A 17,772-nucleotide genomic window follows, 5' to 3' on the forward strand; every position below is an offset into this window, starting at 1 on the left:
GCAAGCATGATGCAATAAAATAATTTGAAACCATGCACAATAGAAAACACCAAACCTATCAATTGGTTAACCAATGTACAAATAAATACATGCCACTATCGCAGACAACCTAACAAAAGAAAATGATAATAATGGCCATTTTGGGCGAAATTATGAAAGCCAGATCAATCAAATGTGCCCTTGAAAACTCGGGTTTATAAGATATCATTGTCTAATCCTCCAGCGATCTTATGCATCTCTTGAATTCTTGTCATGCACATCGCAGAGGCAATTTTCTTCCCCAATGTCCTTTGCAACACACGGCACGCTAAACCCTTCATCTTCATGCCACATCCTTCTTCCGACAGCGAGCTCTTCGACAAAGCCGTCGAGTTTCTCCACACTTAGATTTGGCATTACCACGACACAATGCTCCCCTCACATGCAAGCTGCCACTTGTGCATGAATGACTCATCCCGCGACCTCTCAAACACCACCGTGCTGCTCAGATCATTTAGGAATGCACTCACCCCCTTCTCCCTGAGACGGCTTGTGAGGTGATGAGCGTTTCTCATGCACTTCTCAACTTCTTTCTGGATGCCTTTGTAACCCTTCTTGTTCAGGGTGTACCACAAGAACAAAGGTGAGTGCCCGTTACGGCTCCCCATGATCGTCGAACCTCTAGATGATATGTATTCAATGTCAGTGGAGAGCACTTTTACATGCTCGAGCCTTGTTATTACCACGCCACATGGTACTGGACATCACATGAACTTGTGGCCTGAGATGCTCACGCTTCCAATAGGTTTGTCGAATGTCACCTTTGGTACCTAGAGGAAAATAAAATAAAAGTAAGTAAGTTAGGTCATTTTCTCGATTTATCGAAAAAAAATTCAAATTTGTTACAACATGTGGTAATTACGTATGTCAACACCACCCACTTGTTTGATAAATGGCATCATAAGGCCAGCCAGAGCACCATCGCAATGGATGTAGAATCGATCTCGGAACCCACATTTCTCTAGTGTTCTTATGATGTTGTCAAGATCGTCAATGGCTCCCTTGACGGTCGTTCCTGAAAGAAACAAAAGCAAAAAAAAGGAAGTGTGTCAACATGAACCACCAAGGGACACTTAAGCAAAGCCAGTTTTAACCATCTGAATGTAAATGTAAAATCAAGATGGTAACCTATATTCACATTGACAATCGCAGGCCTTCCGGCGTTCATCAACAACTTGGACTTAAAATCCGCGCAGTTCATCTCTCCAGAAACAAGTGTGTCAATCTTGACGCACTCGACTCTATACATCCTAGCCGCCTTGAAGACGGAGTAGTGTGAGTCACAAGATGCGTATATAATCCCATCACGAAAAATCTCCCTCCTGCAAATGTTAAGTGCATATGAAATTAATGTATTCGTTTAAAACCAAGTGAAATAATTATACGTGTCCAGATTCTTGGCGAAATGGATGAAAATAAAAATCAAATTCATGTGTTGTAAATTAATGATCCGCGTGCACACAAATAGATATACTGACCCAACTAGTAGGCCGTGTAGGTTCCCTTCGGTTCCGCCGGTGGTGATGTATCCCCAATACTCATCCTGCTGGATGTTCCATAGGCGGGCGAACCAGTCGAGCACGGCAACCTCGAACCGCCTAGAGTGCACGCCGTAGTTGCTCTCGATGAAAGGACCGCCGAGGTTGTTGATGGAGAAGCTCTGGAATTGGTCGAGGACGCTGAAGTCGAAGTCTAGATTAAATGGGTACCTTGCCAATGCCAAATCACTAAGCACGTTAGCAGGCCCGAGCCCCCCCGTTTTCAGGGGCCCCAAATCTCCATAGATGGGCCTCTTAAATTTGGATCTGGGCCGATATTGCCTGGCGTCTGGCGGCTCTCGCACGCGTGAAGCCCCGATCCAGGGGATCGAGCAACAAGGGAGCGAAGCAACGAGGCGTCCCTTCGTCTTTTCGTCTGGTGCTGGCGGCCATCGACGCGGCAGGTTAGGTCTCCTCCAGTTCTCCTTCCTTGCCCATGAATCTCTGGGCTCTTGTCGAGCAGCTCCGTTCCAACGCTGAAAGGTTTTTTTCAGGAGTCAGGAACATGAGGGCAAGACCAGGAAGGAAGGCAGGAACGGCCAAACTGCAGCCGGCAGGAAGGGCCTGATTCACCTAAAGGCAAGGAAAGTTTAGGCCATCATCCGATCTCTGAATTTTTAAGCGTCGCCGCATCAAGAACCGGTGATTCCTTGAGCCCTTGACTCTGAGTTTCGATTTCTGCCTGCTTTTTATTTATGCTGAAATCTTGTAGTTAATTTAATTCTTTTCATTTATTAGGCATCTAGTACTGCAATCTTTATTTAGAAAACATGAATCTGGTTAACAAAAATGTGTGAGAAACAAGAAAGATAAAAGGATTTAACTCGAAAGGAGATATGAATAAGTTTGCTATAAAAAAACACAAGTGTCCTCCTGTAACCGGTCACTTGATCAAGATTACGCAGGTGGTGATAATGTTAACATTGATCCTAGACCTACAGATGGCCAGATGATAAGGCCTATTTTAGAGTTTGCACAGGGCCTCCGATTTTGCCGGCTCGGCCCTGCACGTTAGAAAATTGTACTCCTTTTCCCGCAAAAATAAACAAATAAATTGTTCTCCTTGGTTGCTGTGATTTTGTATTTTGAGCTACGATGATTATATAAAATTAAAAGGAACACTGACACACATATATATAGTACTCCCTCCGTTCGGAATTACTTGTCGCATAAATGGATATATCTAGACGTATTTTAGTTCTAGATACATTTATTTTCGAGACAAGTAATTCCGAACGGAGGGAGTAAGTAGTAAACTTTGCATGTGGCCCGCATGCACGTCGGCCATCGCATACGTACCCATGTGATGGGCGGTCCTCTCCTGGAGGTGGTGGGCGAATCCGGCGAGGAGGGCTGCCACCGCCGCCTGCCGCTGGGCCCTAGCCTCCGCATCCACCGGCGGCTCCTGCACTGCGAAACCTTCCACCAGCAGGCGCCCCTGCTTGCCCGTGTCTCCCACAGCTTTCAGGTGATCATCAGTGGCCATCACCAGGGCCGGGCCCACAGTGGTGCCAAAGGTGCGGCCCGCACAGGGCCCAAAATTCTGGAGGGCCCCATATTTTTTATATGGGTGTAGTAACAGTTAAGCGCAACTGGGCCGAGCGGCGAGTGACTAGGCCCATCGAGCGAGAGCGAGGCCATCGAGCGGACGGAGCGGTGGGACTCCTCCCGATCGCTACGAGAGGGTCAGGCCGCGAGGCAGCACTCAGAAAAAAAGAGGCGACGAGGGCATCGCTAATTCGCTACGTTATCTAAAAAATACTAGATCGCTACCATTAAAAAAACACTAGATCGCTACAGCCTACAGGGATCGGATCGCTGGAGCCCTCGACGGCTGGACGCCTGGGGCCCTTGACGTCGTCACGTCGACACCTCGTCCCTCGGTGGCTCTCGCTCGGTCCCTGGTCCTTACTCCTTGGACCGATCCGATTTCGGATTCAAGCCGACTAAGCGACAGGCCACTGCTGTGGTGCCGCCGTTGCCTTCCTTGACTCCTTTCTCAAATTTTAGACTCGTCTACGTCATCTCATCGGATTGATCGGTGACCGATGCTAGCCTTTAGGTGCTTAGCGAGTCATTCTTTTTGGTTAACTTCGGTTCCTACTCCTAAATCTGAATTCTTAATTTTCTAATTAATTATTGACAGGGATCATTACTTCATTAGAGATCGTTATTTCATGCCAACAAAAAATATTGGACCTGTTGAAATTCTAATTTTTTTAAGCGGCATGACTGTTTTCCCAATACAAGTATTGCATATAGAGTTCTGTTTACCATTCCTGTGGCAGTTGCATCGGCAGAAAGAAGTTTTTTCTAAGTTGAAGCTATTGAAGTCCTATATGCGTACTACTATGACACAACAAAGACTCAATGATTTGGCCACAATAGCACTTGAGAGTGAAGTGTTGGAGAAGATTGATTATAAGGATATCATTGAAGATTTCATTTCAAAGAATACTAAAAGAATGGAGTTTTTCAAATAAATAGCAGCCGGGAGTTGAATAGGTATGATTTTTTATACGTCCAATTGTTATGTAAGACATTATATTATATACATTATGAAAAATTCTGCTTGATATATATTAATATATACATTATAATTGCTTGTTACGTCATTTTTTAGTGAGATAGGGCCCCATTTTTTAGTTTGGCACAGGGCCCCGGATTTTGTCCGCCCGGCCCTGGCCATCACTTGCCATCCTCCTACGACAACATCAATTTTCTTCTCTGCCTTATTCAGATCACCGCCTCAAGATACAAGAGATAGATAGAGAGAGAGAGGTGGGTGTGGGAGAAGGATCGTAAATGGCGTGGGATTTATAGGCGAAGAACAGAGATGTACGTGCTCGTAGACGATTACTTTCCGTCAAGAGCTATCACGCAGTCGTTGATCTGGCCAAGTACTTTCCGGACGTACCCAGACTCCACGTACGTAGTTGAAAGCTAACTCAGTACCTGATCGAATCTTGATGGAGACACGCACGTACCAGGAAGCTAGCTAGCTAGCTCCTTGATCGACTCTTCACGCACGTAGGATGCTAGCACATGCACGTACCACGTACTAGCTAGTCGCCGGCTACTCAGCGCACGAGAGAACACGAGGTGATTTGATGGCTACAGGGCCGTATCGGTCCTGTTTCTTTATTTATTTGATCTGATCTGGGTTAATCTTACAAGGGGATACATAGGTATATATAGAAATACGTAGTAGCTAACCTAGCTAACTACTTCCTCCGTTCAAAAAGCTTGTCCCTCAAATGGATATATCTAGCCCTAAATATGTATCTAGCACCAGTTTAGTGCTAGATACATCCATTTGAGAGGCAAGTTTGGGACAAGATTTTTCGGACAGAGAGAGTATAAGAATCCTATACGGTGACTGACTCTAGTCCGAGCACGACATAGACTACTAATTGTGGTTAATTCCAACAATCACCCCCTAAAGACGATGTCCTCACTTCACAGCATGGACGTCAATCCTTGGCCACATCTTCATGAACTTCTGTCGTCCCAAAGACCTGCTTAGGATATCATCAAGCTAGTCATCAGTGCAAACATAGTTGACGTCTACCATTCATGAACTTCGACGCACTCCCGTAGGTAATGATACCTTGTATCGGTGTTCTTGCATCTACCATGATGCACTGGGTTCTTCAACAGAGAGATTGTAGACTTGTCGTCAACGTTGAGCACCACTCGTTCTGGTTCCGTATCTGTGAGGTCACTGAGTAGTCTTCCTAGGCACACGCCTTGACACACCGCGATTGCAGCTGCAATATACTCTGTTTCACGGGATGATATTGTGACCTCTTCCTGCTTTTGTGATAGCCAACTCACCATGCTTTTTTTTCCAAAAAATGTGTCACGCCCGAGGTACTTTTACGGTCGTCCACTTCTCCTGCCATGTCGCTATCACTATAGCCAAGTAGCTCCACCTTCTCCTTCTTCTTCTCTCTCAAATAGACACAACCGAAGTTTGTTGTCCGTTTGATGTACCTGAGTATATTTTTCACAGCTATCCAATGTTCAGTCGTGGGTCCATGAAGCGATTCACTATGCCAACGGAATATGCCAAGTCCGGTCTTGTATTTGTGAGATACCTCAACTTTCGGACCACACTTCTATACTCCGTTGTATCAACGGCGGGCGCTTCATTTTTCTTCCTTAGTATAAGACGTGGCTTCATCGGAACACGACTTGGATTGCAATCTTTCATGCCTCAGCTTTCAAGTACCTTCTTTGCATATGCCTCCTGGCATATTGTGATCCCTTTTTCTTGCCGCTGCTCGTGGATCCGCCTTGCTTTTCTTTCGACAGGGCGATCCATTGCGCCCTTGTCAGCATCAGGTGCTCACTCTCCTCCGAGTCGCCAAAGCTGAGACAAAGTCTCTCGTCCTGGGCCTTAAACCTTCCGACGAGATCCTCAACCGTGAGAGTTTTCAGGTCGAGACATTGCTCGATCGACGTGACGATCTGAATATAGCGTGCCGGCTCGGCGCACAAAAATCATCGAACGATCGCAACTTCTTCCAGGGATGAACCATAGCCGCGTATGCCGTTGACGAGGGTCTTGAGACGGGAGGCAAAATGATCAACTGTCTCACTTTCATCCATCTTCAGGCACTCGCAGCTTCTCATCAGGTACTGAAGGTGTGCTTCCTTGACACGGTCATGACCCTGGTGCAGGATCTTGATGGTCTCCCATGCCTCCTTCGCCGATTTATTTCCGGCGAGGTGCTGCAGCACATCCTTCGACATGACGGAGTAGATCGTTGTTAAAGCCTGACGATCTATCCGATACTTTGCCGCACCCTTCTCGTACTCGGCGCTGCCGGGGTCGACGGCTTCCCAGAACTCAGCCCCCTCCATCGCGACCTCTATATTCATCGCCCATAGTGTGTAGTCCTCTCGATCCAGACGGGGGAATTGCGACACCCCCACCATCGGCATTGGTGCTCCCGCTCCTGCCGTCACGGTCTCCATGCCCGTGTTCGACATGATCTTTCGATTGCTTTTCAAAAATCAAGCCAATACACCAAAATCTCTAGATACCAATTGTTGGCCCAATCCTTGTACGTGCTCGTAGACGATTACTTTCCGTCAAGTGCTATCACACAGTACTTTTGGGCCGTACCCAGACTGCACGTACGTAGTTGAAAGCTAACTCAGTAGCTGATTGAATCTTGATGGAGACACACACGTACCAAGAAGCTGGTCTAGCTAGCTCCTTGATCGATTCTTCACGTACGTATGATGCTAGCACATGCACGTACCACGTACTAGCTAGTCACCGGCTACTCAGCGCACGAGGCGATTTGATGGCTACAGGGCCGTATCGGTCCTGTTTCTTTATGTCTTTGATCTGATCTGGGTTAATTTTACAAGGGGATACATAGGTATTTATAGGAATACGTAGTAGCTAACCTAGCTAACTATAAGAATCATATACGGTGACTGACTCTAGACCGAGCCGGACATAGACTACTAATCATGGTTAATCCAATAATCAGCTTCCTAAAGACGATGTCCTCACTTCACAGCTTGAACATCAATCCTTCGTCGCATCTTCATGAACTTCTGTCGTCCCAAAGACCTGGTTAGGATATCTGTAAGCTGGTCCTCGGTGCAAACATAATTGACGTCAATTTTGCTTTCGTCCACTCTAATACTTGACTCGGCGCTGACTTTCTCGATGGGGGCTGCCACCAACGATGTAGCCACAATCGTGGTCGACAGAATCAAATATCACGTGAGGAAGACAGTGTATCGCGGCGATTCCTAGGCAGCGTCGAGGATCCCCCAGGACTGCAAGAAATCAGAGGCAAAATGAAATCCACTCTCCAGCTGTGGATCAATCCATATTGGTCGGAGCCTTCGAATCATAAGAAGACCTCGGTGATCAACCGTATTAATTCGACAGCGAATGAGGAGCATGCAGGCGGATTGGAGGAGACCCAGCCAGAGACTATTCAGGTGATTTCCAATTATCCCCGTCTCTCTCAAACAGGACACCCCCTCACGATACTAAAGCCATGCTCTCATAAAGTAGATCTCCAATAGTCTCTGCTATGTCCGTGAATGAAACGCCAGATTAGCCCAGTGATAGGGTAGTGCCAGTATTTACAAATGGAATACTTCGGTTGTGATGTACTCCCTCGAGTCCTTTTTACTCTGCATATAATAATTGTCTAAAGTCAAACTTCTTAAAATTTCATCATATTTATACAAAAATTATCAACATCTACAATACTGAAGTTAAAAGTTATGAAAATCAAATTCCTGACGCATGTAATGATATTGATTTTGTATTGTGAATGTTGGTATTTTTTTCTATAAAGTTGGTCAAATTTGTGAAGTTTGACTTCAGACAAATTATATATGCAAACTAAAAAGGACCGGAGGGAGTAAATAAAGCTTGTCTTCGGCTCTTGTATATGTTGAAGGTGCTTCTGGTCCTGATGGCTTTTCTTTTAGTATCTTTCATCAGCAATTTGGGGGCTTATCAACCAAGACTTGATGGTTGCTTGGAATATGAATGAATTCGATCTATTATATACTTAATTTTTCATTATTAAAACTCTCATTCCTAAACAAGCTCATGCCAACACTATCCAGATAGGTCGGAGCCTATAGTGATTAGCATTATGGTTGCTTGGAAAATGAATGAATTGGATCTATATAGACCTAATTTATTATTATTATAAAACTCTTGTCACTACTAGAATCTGGTTTTTTCCCGAGTTCTAGAACTTCACCGAGTTCATTCTATCGGGAACTCTGCAAACTTTTGTCTGTCAAGTTTGATTTACAATTGGACTTAGCAGTGATAAGCAACTCGGCAGAGCTATGACTTTGCCTGGTTCCAATGAAAAATGACTCAACGGACTAAATAAAATCGGCAAAGTCTCATTATTATAGAACTCTTATGCCACCAGCTCCTAAGTCGCCGTCGGCGAAGCCGTGGCGAGGGGAGGGTGGCAGTGGCGAGTGACAAGGAAGGTGGAAGTAATCGAGAGTGGGCTCGCTCTGGTGGCATGGGAGGTCTTGTCCGTGCCGCCTCGTGACCTCGTGGTGCTGGTGTTGGTGTCCTGAACTATGGGGTACTCACTACGTCATCTCCCAACTAGGTGGGTCGGGCCGAGGACCCCCATGGCGGTTCACTCATGGGCCACTTCTGTCAGCCCATGACTTATACAAGGAAGTTTATACATGACATGGTGCACAAGATGAAGACTCCTGAAAGGTTACTAAGATCAGGCCAATCATTGATGGTTACAAACAGTAACGCTCGCAGGTCAAATTCTTGCTGTTTGTGCTCATCCCACACACGTACACCTTTTATATCCCACAGCTGTAAAAGTTCTTTAACTAATGGCCTTAGGTACAAATCAATGTCGTTGCCGGGTTGCTTGGGGCCTTGGATGAGCACTGGCATCATAATGAACTTCCACTTCATGCACAACGAAGGAGGAAGGTTATAGATACATAGAGTCACAGGCCAGGTGCTATGATTGCTGCTCTGCTCCCCAAAAGGATTAATGTCATCTGCACTTAAACCAAACCATACGTACCTTGCGTCATCTGCAAAGTCCCGCCACTTTCTCTCGATTTTTCTCCACTGCGACCCGCCAGCGGGTACTCTCAACTTCACGTCTTTTTTACGGTCTTCTTTGTGCCATCGCATCAACTTGGTATGCTCTCTATTTTGGAACAAACGTTTCAACCGTGGCATTATAGGAGCATACCACATCACCTTGGCAGGAATCCTCTTCCTGGGGCGCTCGCCCTCAACATCGCCAACAGGGTCATCGCGGCTGATCTTATAGCGCAATGCATCGCATACCGGGCATGCATTCAAATTCTCGTACTCCTCACCGCGGTAGAGGATGCAGTCATTAGGGCATGCATGTATCTTCTGCACCTCTAATCCTAGAGGGCAGACAGCCTTCTTTGCTTCATACGTACTGTCGGGCAATTCATTATCCTTTGGAAGCATCTTCTTTAACATTTTCAGCAACTTTTTCAAATCCCTTTTCAGATACACCATTCTATGTCTTCCATTGTAGCAATTCCAGTGTGGTACCAGCTTTTTCTTGTCATCTTCGCAATTTGGTTACAACAATTTCTTGTGATCATCTAACATGCGCTGCAACTTCAACTTATCCTTTTCACTTGCGTAGTTTTTCTTTGCATCAGCAATGGCCCGATCAAGATCGTCAGCGGGCTCATCTGATGCCTCTTCTTCAGCTTCTTCTCCCATTGTAGTACAATCGTATTCAGGAAACCCAGGATAGCCGTCATCATCCTCTTCTTCTTCACTCTCTTTCATTAGAACCCCTCTTTCTCCGTGCTTGGTCCAACAGTTATAGCCGGACATGAAACAGGACATAAACAGGTGGATGAATGACTTTTGAGCTAGAGTAATTCCTATCATTCTTGCAAACACCATATGGCCAACACATAAAACCATCCAGCTTGTTTGCCTCAGCCGCACGCAGAAAAGTATGCATGCCATCAATGAACCGGGAAGAGCGTCGGTCATTGTACATCCATTGCCGGCCCATCTTCATTACACAACACCGAAAAGACGAAATTAATACAAGTTCATACATACTTATCTAGCTAAGCATTTAAATGCAACAACAAATGCGATTAAGATCGCAACTAAGGTAATAATTGATCCAACAACATAGTGATACCAAGCCTCTTTATTAACGGCATATTTTCTAATCTTTCTAATCTTCAAGCGCATTGCATCCATCTTGATCTTGTGATCATTACGACATCGGCAACATACACCTCCAATTTCATCTTCTCTTCTTCAATTCTTTTCAATTTTCTTTCAAATACTCGTTTCTTCTTCAACTAAATTTAACTTCTCGACAAGAGGGTCGATTGCAGTTTCCGGTTCACATACCTCCTAGATAAAAATATCTATGTCAAATTGATGGGCATAATTGTCATAAACGCGAAATGCAACAAATAGTTATAAAATAGAATTATACCACATCCGAATCATAAACCAGACGAGGGCCGATGGGGATGGATATCAAGACCATGGCACTATGTATAGCAAACAATCATACAAGTAAGATAATTATACAAGTAACCATCTAAATCATACAAATAAGATTTTTTTTATAAGAAGGATAAGAACAAGAGGCTCACCAAGGTGGTGCCAGCGACGGGACGGTGCGGGCGATCAATGGTGGTTAGGACGGGGACGGGAAGGCACTAAGTAAACCACACCTACACATATGCAAACTAAGAAGTTAATTTGAGCTCACATTGCATATAAATCAAATAAACTCCCACACAATTACTCCCAAACTAAAACCCACAAATCACTATACTTATAGAGCATTGCACGAGCTAATCTAGCAATGAGAGATGAAAGGACAAAGTTGCTAACCTTTGTGAACACTTGGATAGATGGGGTGCCTCAAATCTTGACAAATCTTGGCAAAAATTGGAGGATGAGCTCGAGCTAAGGGGAAGAACAGAGAGGAGAAAGGAGAAAACAGAGAATGGGCTCGGGCTGGATGAAGGGTTTATATAGGGACGTCTTTAGTCCCGGTTGGTTATACAAACCGGGACTAAAGGGCTACCTCTAGTCCCGGTTTGTGATACAAACCGGGACTAAAGGGGCTCGTGGGGGTCCACCACCCCTTTAGTCCTGGTTTGTATCACAAACCGGGACTATAGGTCACAAATGAACCGGGACTAATGCATAGCTGTTGGAACCGAGACTAATGGTACCATTAGTCCGGGGTCCAAAACCAGACCGGGGCTAATGGACCGGACGAAAGGCCTGTTTTCTACTAGTTCTATGCACTAGGCAGTTTTTTTCTTCAAGTTGGCTTGGACCCCTATACCCAAATCCTGCCTCCGTCCCCTTTTCTCCATGTAAACCATATGGGTACCGTGTAGTGATTCAATAGACAATAGTGCATGCAAGTGCAACAGTGTAGTGATTCAACAGACAATAGTGCATGCAAGTGCAAACAACGATAAGTATATATTGAATTCATGCTCCAGCCAGCTGCACCAAAGGTCCGAACTACCGTAGGTAAGCAGACGATATACCTAGGCAATGTTCAGGGAGTGTTTACCCGCATAGATTTTCTGGCAAATGTTTGCGTTTTCAAGGTCTCTCTCAAGGACAAACCGTGCACGTGCTTGGAGTCGTAGGGTTTTCTCGACCAAGGGTACAATATAGTCGCGGGCAAAGGAAGAGACGACGACACACTTGCAAAGATAGAGTATATCTCTATAGGGCTAGCAATCTAGCACCATTCATGTAAATAATGAAAATCCATTTTGGCTCTCAGTTTCATGTCCAGGTCTAGGTAATCACGGAAATCAAGTCTTGACATGTTTATAGAAACGGGCTTGCTAAAATTCTGTCGACTGCATAGTCGTTATATCTTTGCATGGAGATTTGTGCGGGACTGAGCACCATCAAGCGGGCCACCCATCGTTTTGTCACACCGTTTGCAACATATCTTCCAAATTAACGGTTGCAGCATCCGCCTTGCTGGTTGTAGCATGTCGTCTCATCGGACACAACATTTGCCCTTATCTTTTTTTTTGCGGGTGAGCATTTTCCCTTGTCAATTTTATTTCATCGCCTAAATGGTCGCAACATCCGCCATTGATGGTTGCAACATTTAGTCACAAAGCTTGTAGCATCCGATGTCGTTGTTTGCGGCACCGCTTGCAATATTTTTCGAAGCCGGCTGCAGCATCTTGTCGTGCCACTCGTAACACCACAACTACCCTGATGCCACTCGATTGAGACTTCGTTAAGTCTCAGTCGATTGAGTTCTAGGTACACCCTTATAGAAAACAATATGAATATTTACAATAACAAATCTATATGATGTGAAAATACATTCAATAACAAATCTAATGATATTGATTTGTTATTGTATGTGTTAATATTTTTTACTATAAACTTATGAAAGTTTACAAAACTTGACCGTATTTGCTCTGGCAGGCCCTCTGCTCGAGGTAGCTCAAAGTCAAGTTTTGTAAATACGGTCCAATATGTCTACTCTCCTCTCCCCTAAGTTACTATTCCACGCCTCAGGAGCTATGTCTCACTTAGTGTGAGACCTAGTTCTGTCTCGCCTGAAGTGCTCGGCTTTGCTCTTGCCTTAGTGGACCTACCAAGTATAGAGGTCTTGGAAGCATCTAGAGGTCGGTACGGACGGGTTTTAGAACCTTCCATTCGTTCCTTTACCTTTCTTATTTTCCCTTAATTTTCATTATCGTTTCTTTTCTTTTTTCTATGTGTATCTCTATTGGTGTTAACCAGTTTTCTTTCAGATTTCAATTGGTTTTCTATCAATTTTCTTAGTTTTTTGTTATTTTTGTTTTCAAAATAAATGTTGAATTTTATTTAAATACACGTCAACATTTTTATATACAGGTTAAATTTTTTTTAGATACACATTGAATGTTTTTTGGTACAGGTTAAACTTTTTTGAATGCACGTTAAACTTTTTTCTGGTACACATTATATATTTTTGAACAAATGTTGAATTTTTTTAATAGATGGTGACTTTTTTAACACACATTGAAATATTTTCATATATGCCATAAACATTTTTTGAATGGGCAAAACATTTGTTAAGTGTTAGGATTTTTTTCAGAAAATTCATGAACGTTTTTTATGAATGGTACGGAACATTTCTCCTAAATTACGTGATTATTTTATAAATTTTATAATATTTTTATAATGTTAGAAAAATAGTTTTGAAACCCCTGGAGATTTTGTAAATACCACGGATATTTTTTTGAATGGTAGGAATAAAATTTTCTAAATTACACACACATTTTCTTTCATTTTATAATTTTTTTAAAAAAAATGCCACGAACAAATTTTTGAAATGCCTGAACATCTTTTAAATGTCATGAACATCTTAGTCTCAGAAATATACTTACCGAACGCCAGATTTTAAGGAATTGGGTCCGAACGTCCTATGTACTCCCTCTGTCTAGGTGTATAAGTCATTTCCCAAAACATTTAGGCGCGGTTCATTAACTCCCACCTCGTTTCTTGTTTCTCGACATGAATAAAGGAATCAACCAATACAAAACGTGGGGCGCGTATGTTTTTAATGGCTTGAGACTACCTAGCACGACATGCAATGGTCAGTTCATTGCATGCAATGGTATTAATTAACAAATAAACACTAAGTTCTCTCATTTTCCCCTCCACCTTGGTCGCGATGCACAACGTAAGATGATTTATACACCGATGCGGCGGGAGTACATTGATTTGGAGAACATGAATTTTAAAGATAGGTGATTAGCCAGGTCAGCGCTTTCCTTCCGTTCGGAATAGCACAGCCTCGCCGCCAATGTTTTCTCCCAATCTTTTCCCATCCCATCACCCCCCACCCACCCACCAACCTTATCCATTACTTCTGAGCGATTAGGATGGAGTGAGAGAAACAACGGAGATGCAACGTGTGCGGCAGCTCGCCTACGGTGGTGGGATGGCGACGTGCAAGGGGGGCAAGCGGAATGCATGTCGCTCGGGAGCTCCTCTCCCCGCAGGAGCTCGGGCGTGAAGGCGGGAGACGCGACGGTCTCTTCTCCGTCGGCGTCCAAATCATTCTCGCTGCTAGCGCACTACGGTGTCATGACGCTCGCTCGCGCCACCAAGCGGGTACGTCCGCCTGACGATCTGCGGCGGCCTCGAGCGCGGGGACATGGTGGCGGCATCGGGTGCGGGGAGAAGCATGGGCACGTCGGCGCCCTGAGCGAAAATGTCGTGCAGAACCATGGTGCAGCGGCACCTACGCTTGGAGCCAGACATCTGTTGGGCCCCTTCACGGGGATTTGTGCATGACGGCCATGGTAAAGTGTGGCGGAAATAAACAGAAGACAATTAGAAAGACTATATGAGCCAGACATATGCATCTAGGAGTTATTGCCAATTTCCCCTAATAAAACCTACTGCATGTTAAAGTACCGGGAATAAAATAACGTACTGATTGCTCCATATACATGCACGGATCATATTCTTTGTTCTTTATTGGTTGGTGATGGGCGACGGCTGTGGCCGCCCGCAGGCTTGCATGGACGTACAACAGTTCCCTCAGCGGATAAGTTGAATCCTTTTTTAGTGCTTCAGTTAGAACAATTCCTATTCACGGCAGCAAAGAAAAATGCAGCGATAGTCTTCCGGAGAAATCAAAACCGAGCATGTCAAATTCCGTGTTTTTGCTGACAGATTATGCTCTGGCGCCACCGAATGCCAGACTTGTTGTTTCATTGCCAGCTTTAAGTGCTTGCTATTCGATCTTCTGTATTTCATTTTCCTTCTCTTTATTTATTTATTTTCCTTTATATCTTCACTTTTCTGTTGTGTTTCTACTTATTTGACTTTCTTTTGTTATATGAACACTATTTACCGTGCCTACAGTATTATTGAGAAGATAGTAACTTAAAAAAACAAATCCAATCTGGCTTAAAAAAAACAAATCAAACACCAAATGTTACCTGAAAATGTTACATTTCATTTATTTTTCACCAATGAATCACTGATATCCTATTTTGCATGAAAATTTTCAAGCACACTTCTTAGACTAATATAAACATCAAACAGAAAAATCAGAATTTTGATAAAAAGAATAATATCTGTTTTAAATTTACTGTTTCCGGGAGCATATGATCCATAGAGTTAAAACGGCCCTGCCTACTTTCACTGGAATTTTTTTTTGCGGGTGCACTTGTAAAGTATTAGTAGTACAATTTAATTGTTAACCGCATATTCTTGCACCAAGATGTCGTCATATTATCACACAAAGACATAAAAGCAGAAAAATAAAACTTTTATGAGTACCTAAATTAAGCAAATTCAAATTCCCTCGTCGACAATAATGCTTCAGTTCTTCACAAAAAGTAGATCGTCTTGCTTTCATTTGTTTCCCTTTTCTCCCCACTTGATAAATGCCTTTTAGGCAACATTCCTAAATTGTGAAGTGTAAATACATGGAACTAAAATTTTAGAAATTACAACTGCAACATGCTTCGGTGGTGGTAACTACTGGTAAAGAGATGATGATAGATCATGAAAGAACATGTATCATTTCTGAGGCCGACAACTTTATAATTGGCACTTGAGGCTATGAACAATATGAGATGCTTAAAACATGCTTAGAAAAAAAAAGTTAAATACACTGGGGTGCCTCAACTTGTTCTACACAGTCAGTTTGGTGCCTAAAGTTACAAAAAAAAACACAAAATGGGTGCTCGAACTTGTTCGGACGTGCAAATACGATGCCTCCTTCGGAGTTCAGGCGAGCACTCTGCCCGCGTGGTGTTGGTGCACATGTCAATGGCTGAGAACGGGGAAGGGGCTGGAATAGGCGTGCTATGTGTAGTATGGGGTTGAATATCAGGTGTGTCTGTAGCCGATAATAGTAGTAGCCCCTGACAGAGACACACAACCAATTGTTCCCCTCCATGGAGAGACGTGAAAGAAGAAGGTTAGGTACCATATGGGAAGGATGGACAATGTTTATTTTTTGCATAAGCATACCAAACAGGCGAACCATCAATCATTATCATGGTTTCCTCTTGGTTGTTGTGCAAGCTCCAATGAGAGATTGTGGTTAGGGATATTTGGATGTCAATCGAGCTCCCCCCTTGGGAAAAAGAGGGGATACGAGAGTGGGTCATAGCAGCCCCTTGGGGGAGGGAGATAACAACATGACATAGCGATAAAAAATATGTGGAATGTATTCCGTAGGGAAGCAAAATTCTAATATGTTTATAAACGTGTATCAGTTTATGAATCGACTCTAAGCCATCACACCAAGCACAATGAACAACACAGAGTAGGAGTTTTGGAGCTTTCAACCAAAGGCTTTGCTTCGTGGAAACCATATGTTCTTGTTACTTGTTGAGATGGTGGGTGGCAAGCATCCAAAGACCATACTTACAGGCCGAGACCTTCAGAGAACTTAAAAGAAAAACAAATGTTATTCTACTTTTTGTGTGTGAAAATAGGACATATGTACATTTTTGTTGTGAAAATAGTACATGTGTTGTTTCTTTTAGGACATACTAGCAAACTTGTCCGTGCATTGCAACGGAAGAAAAAAACTATCACACGCCCCTAACCTAATAAGCCTCTATTCGTGTGGCCGCTTATCCTCCTTTCATGCCGAGAGGAGGCCATGCAATGCACATGCACGCAGCGTTTTCCTATTAACCATACATCCATCATCACATACAAGTATACAACGCCAACACCCAGACCAGCTGATCACGATTGATTAACTAGCGGGCGGAGGCGCCGCGCCCAGGGAGAAGCCCGTGTTTGCCTCTGTGTTGTGTTATTCTATTTTTAATAAGAGAAAAGGAGACACTGAGCTTGAAAGTGAGTGGCGCAGAAGTGTTTTTGTATGGGAGTTTTCATGTACGTGTCCTTGCGTATTTTATTCATTATTGCGAATTTGTTCCCTGATGACCACAGATGCTTAGCTTTATATTTAAGACATCTCAGCAGAAACTGATGTTACTGAAGTAGCCACGGCATGGAAATCATTCGGTACAACCAAAAGTTCTACAAAATGGGACACCTTCTCAACAAAGAGATGCCATTTGAGTACAGGTTTTGAAGGCTACATCTGTCACGCAATATTCCATCATGTATTAGTTGAAAAAGTGTTTTAGCAAGTAGGGAAAAATGTTAGGGGAAAAAAATCGGAGGAAAGAAGTGTCTAGCCGTGAACCGGGATCAGAAAGAAAAAGTACTAACCTTCATAGAAAACTTCCTCCAGTAAGGCCCGACGTTTGCATTGTACTCCCTCTGTAAACTAATATAAAAGCATTTAGAACACTAAAGTAGTGATCTAAACACTCTTATATTAGTTTACAGAGGGAGTAATAAGGAAAACCACTGCAGTGCACAAAACTGCAGTGAATAGAATGGCAAAAAATAGACAAAGAGTTTTTAATAAAAGGACAGAACCTTTCATACTACAGTGCTTTGATGATATCTTTGTACACGATCACATATAGCTGCAATTGGAACAGGCAGTGATACTCGATGTTCACCGGGCACCCTTATTACATTGCAAACGTCTTTGTACACGGCCACATATAGCTGCAACCGGAACCTTTCATGTACTCCCTTCGTATTTTAGTGATCTAAACGCTCTTATATTAATTT

At 43.5% G+C, this 17,772-nt stretch overlaps 1 protein-coding gene across 1 annotated transcript; it reads right to left on the minus strand.

Moving 5' to 3' along the window:
• Positions 1-395: 395 nt before the first annotated feature.
• Positions 396-3,063, minus strand: LOC109736115 (serine decarboxylase 1-like). Its single transcript, XM_073496026.1, has 6 exons — positions 2,974-3,063; positions 1,518-2,053; positions 1,168-1,361; positions 902-1,054; positions 723-809; positions 396-658 (listed from the first exon to the last, which is right to left on the minus strand). The coding sequence occupies exons 1-6, from the start codon at positions 3,061-3,063 to the stop codon at positions 396-398; spliced, it is 1,323 nt and encodes a 440-aa protein (XP_073352127.1).
• Between the last annotated feature and the right edge of the window lie 14,709 nt (positions 3,064-17,772).

This window comes from Aegilops tauschii, chromosome 3 (assembly GCF_002575655.3).
Source record: "Aegilops tauschii subsp. strangulata cultivar AL8/78 chromosome 3, Aet v6.0, whole genome shotgun sequence".
NCBI classification, from domain to species: Eukaryota; Viridiplantae; Streptophyta; class Magnoliopsida; order Poales; family Poaceae; genus Aegilops; species Aegilops tauschii.

Bases quoted from the DNA above. Each gene is read 5' to 3' on its own strand.
- LOC109736115 (XM_073496026.1), bottom strand. From the start codon at position 3,063: ATGGCCACTGATGATCACCTGAAAGCTGTGGGAGACACGGGCAAGCAG. The intron at 2,054-2,973 runs GTGGATGCGGAG...AAAACCTTTCAG, and splicing joins TCGCAGTGCAGGAGCCGCCG to CGTTGGAACGGAGCTGCTCG. The intron at 659-722 runs GTAATAACAAGG...TATCATCTAGAG, and splicing joins GTCCAGTACCATGTGGCGTG to GTTCGACGATCATGGGGAGC.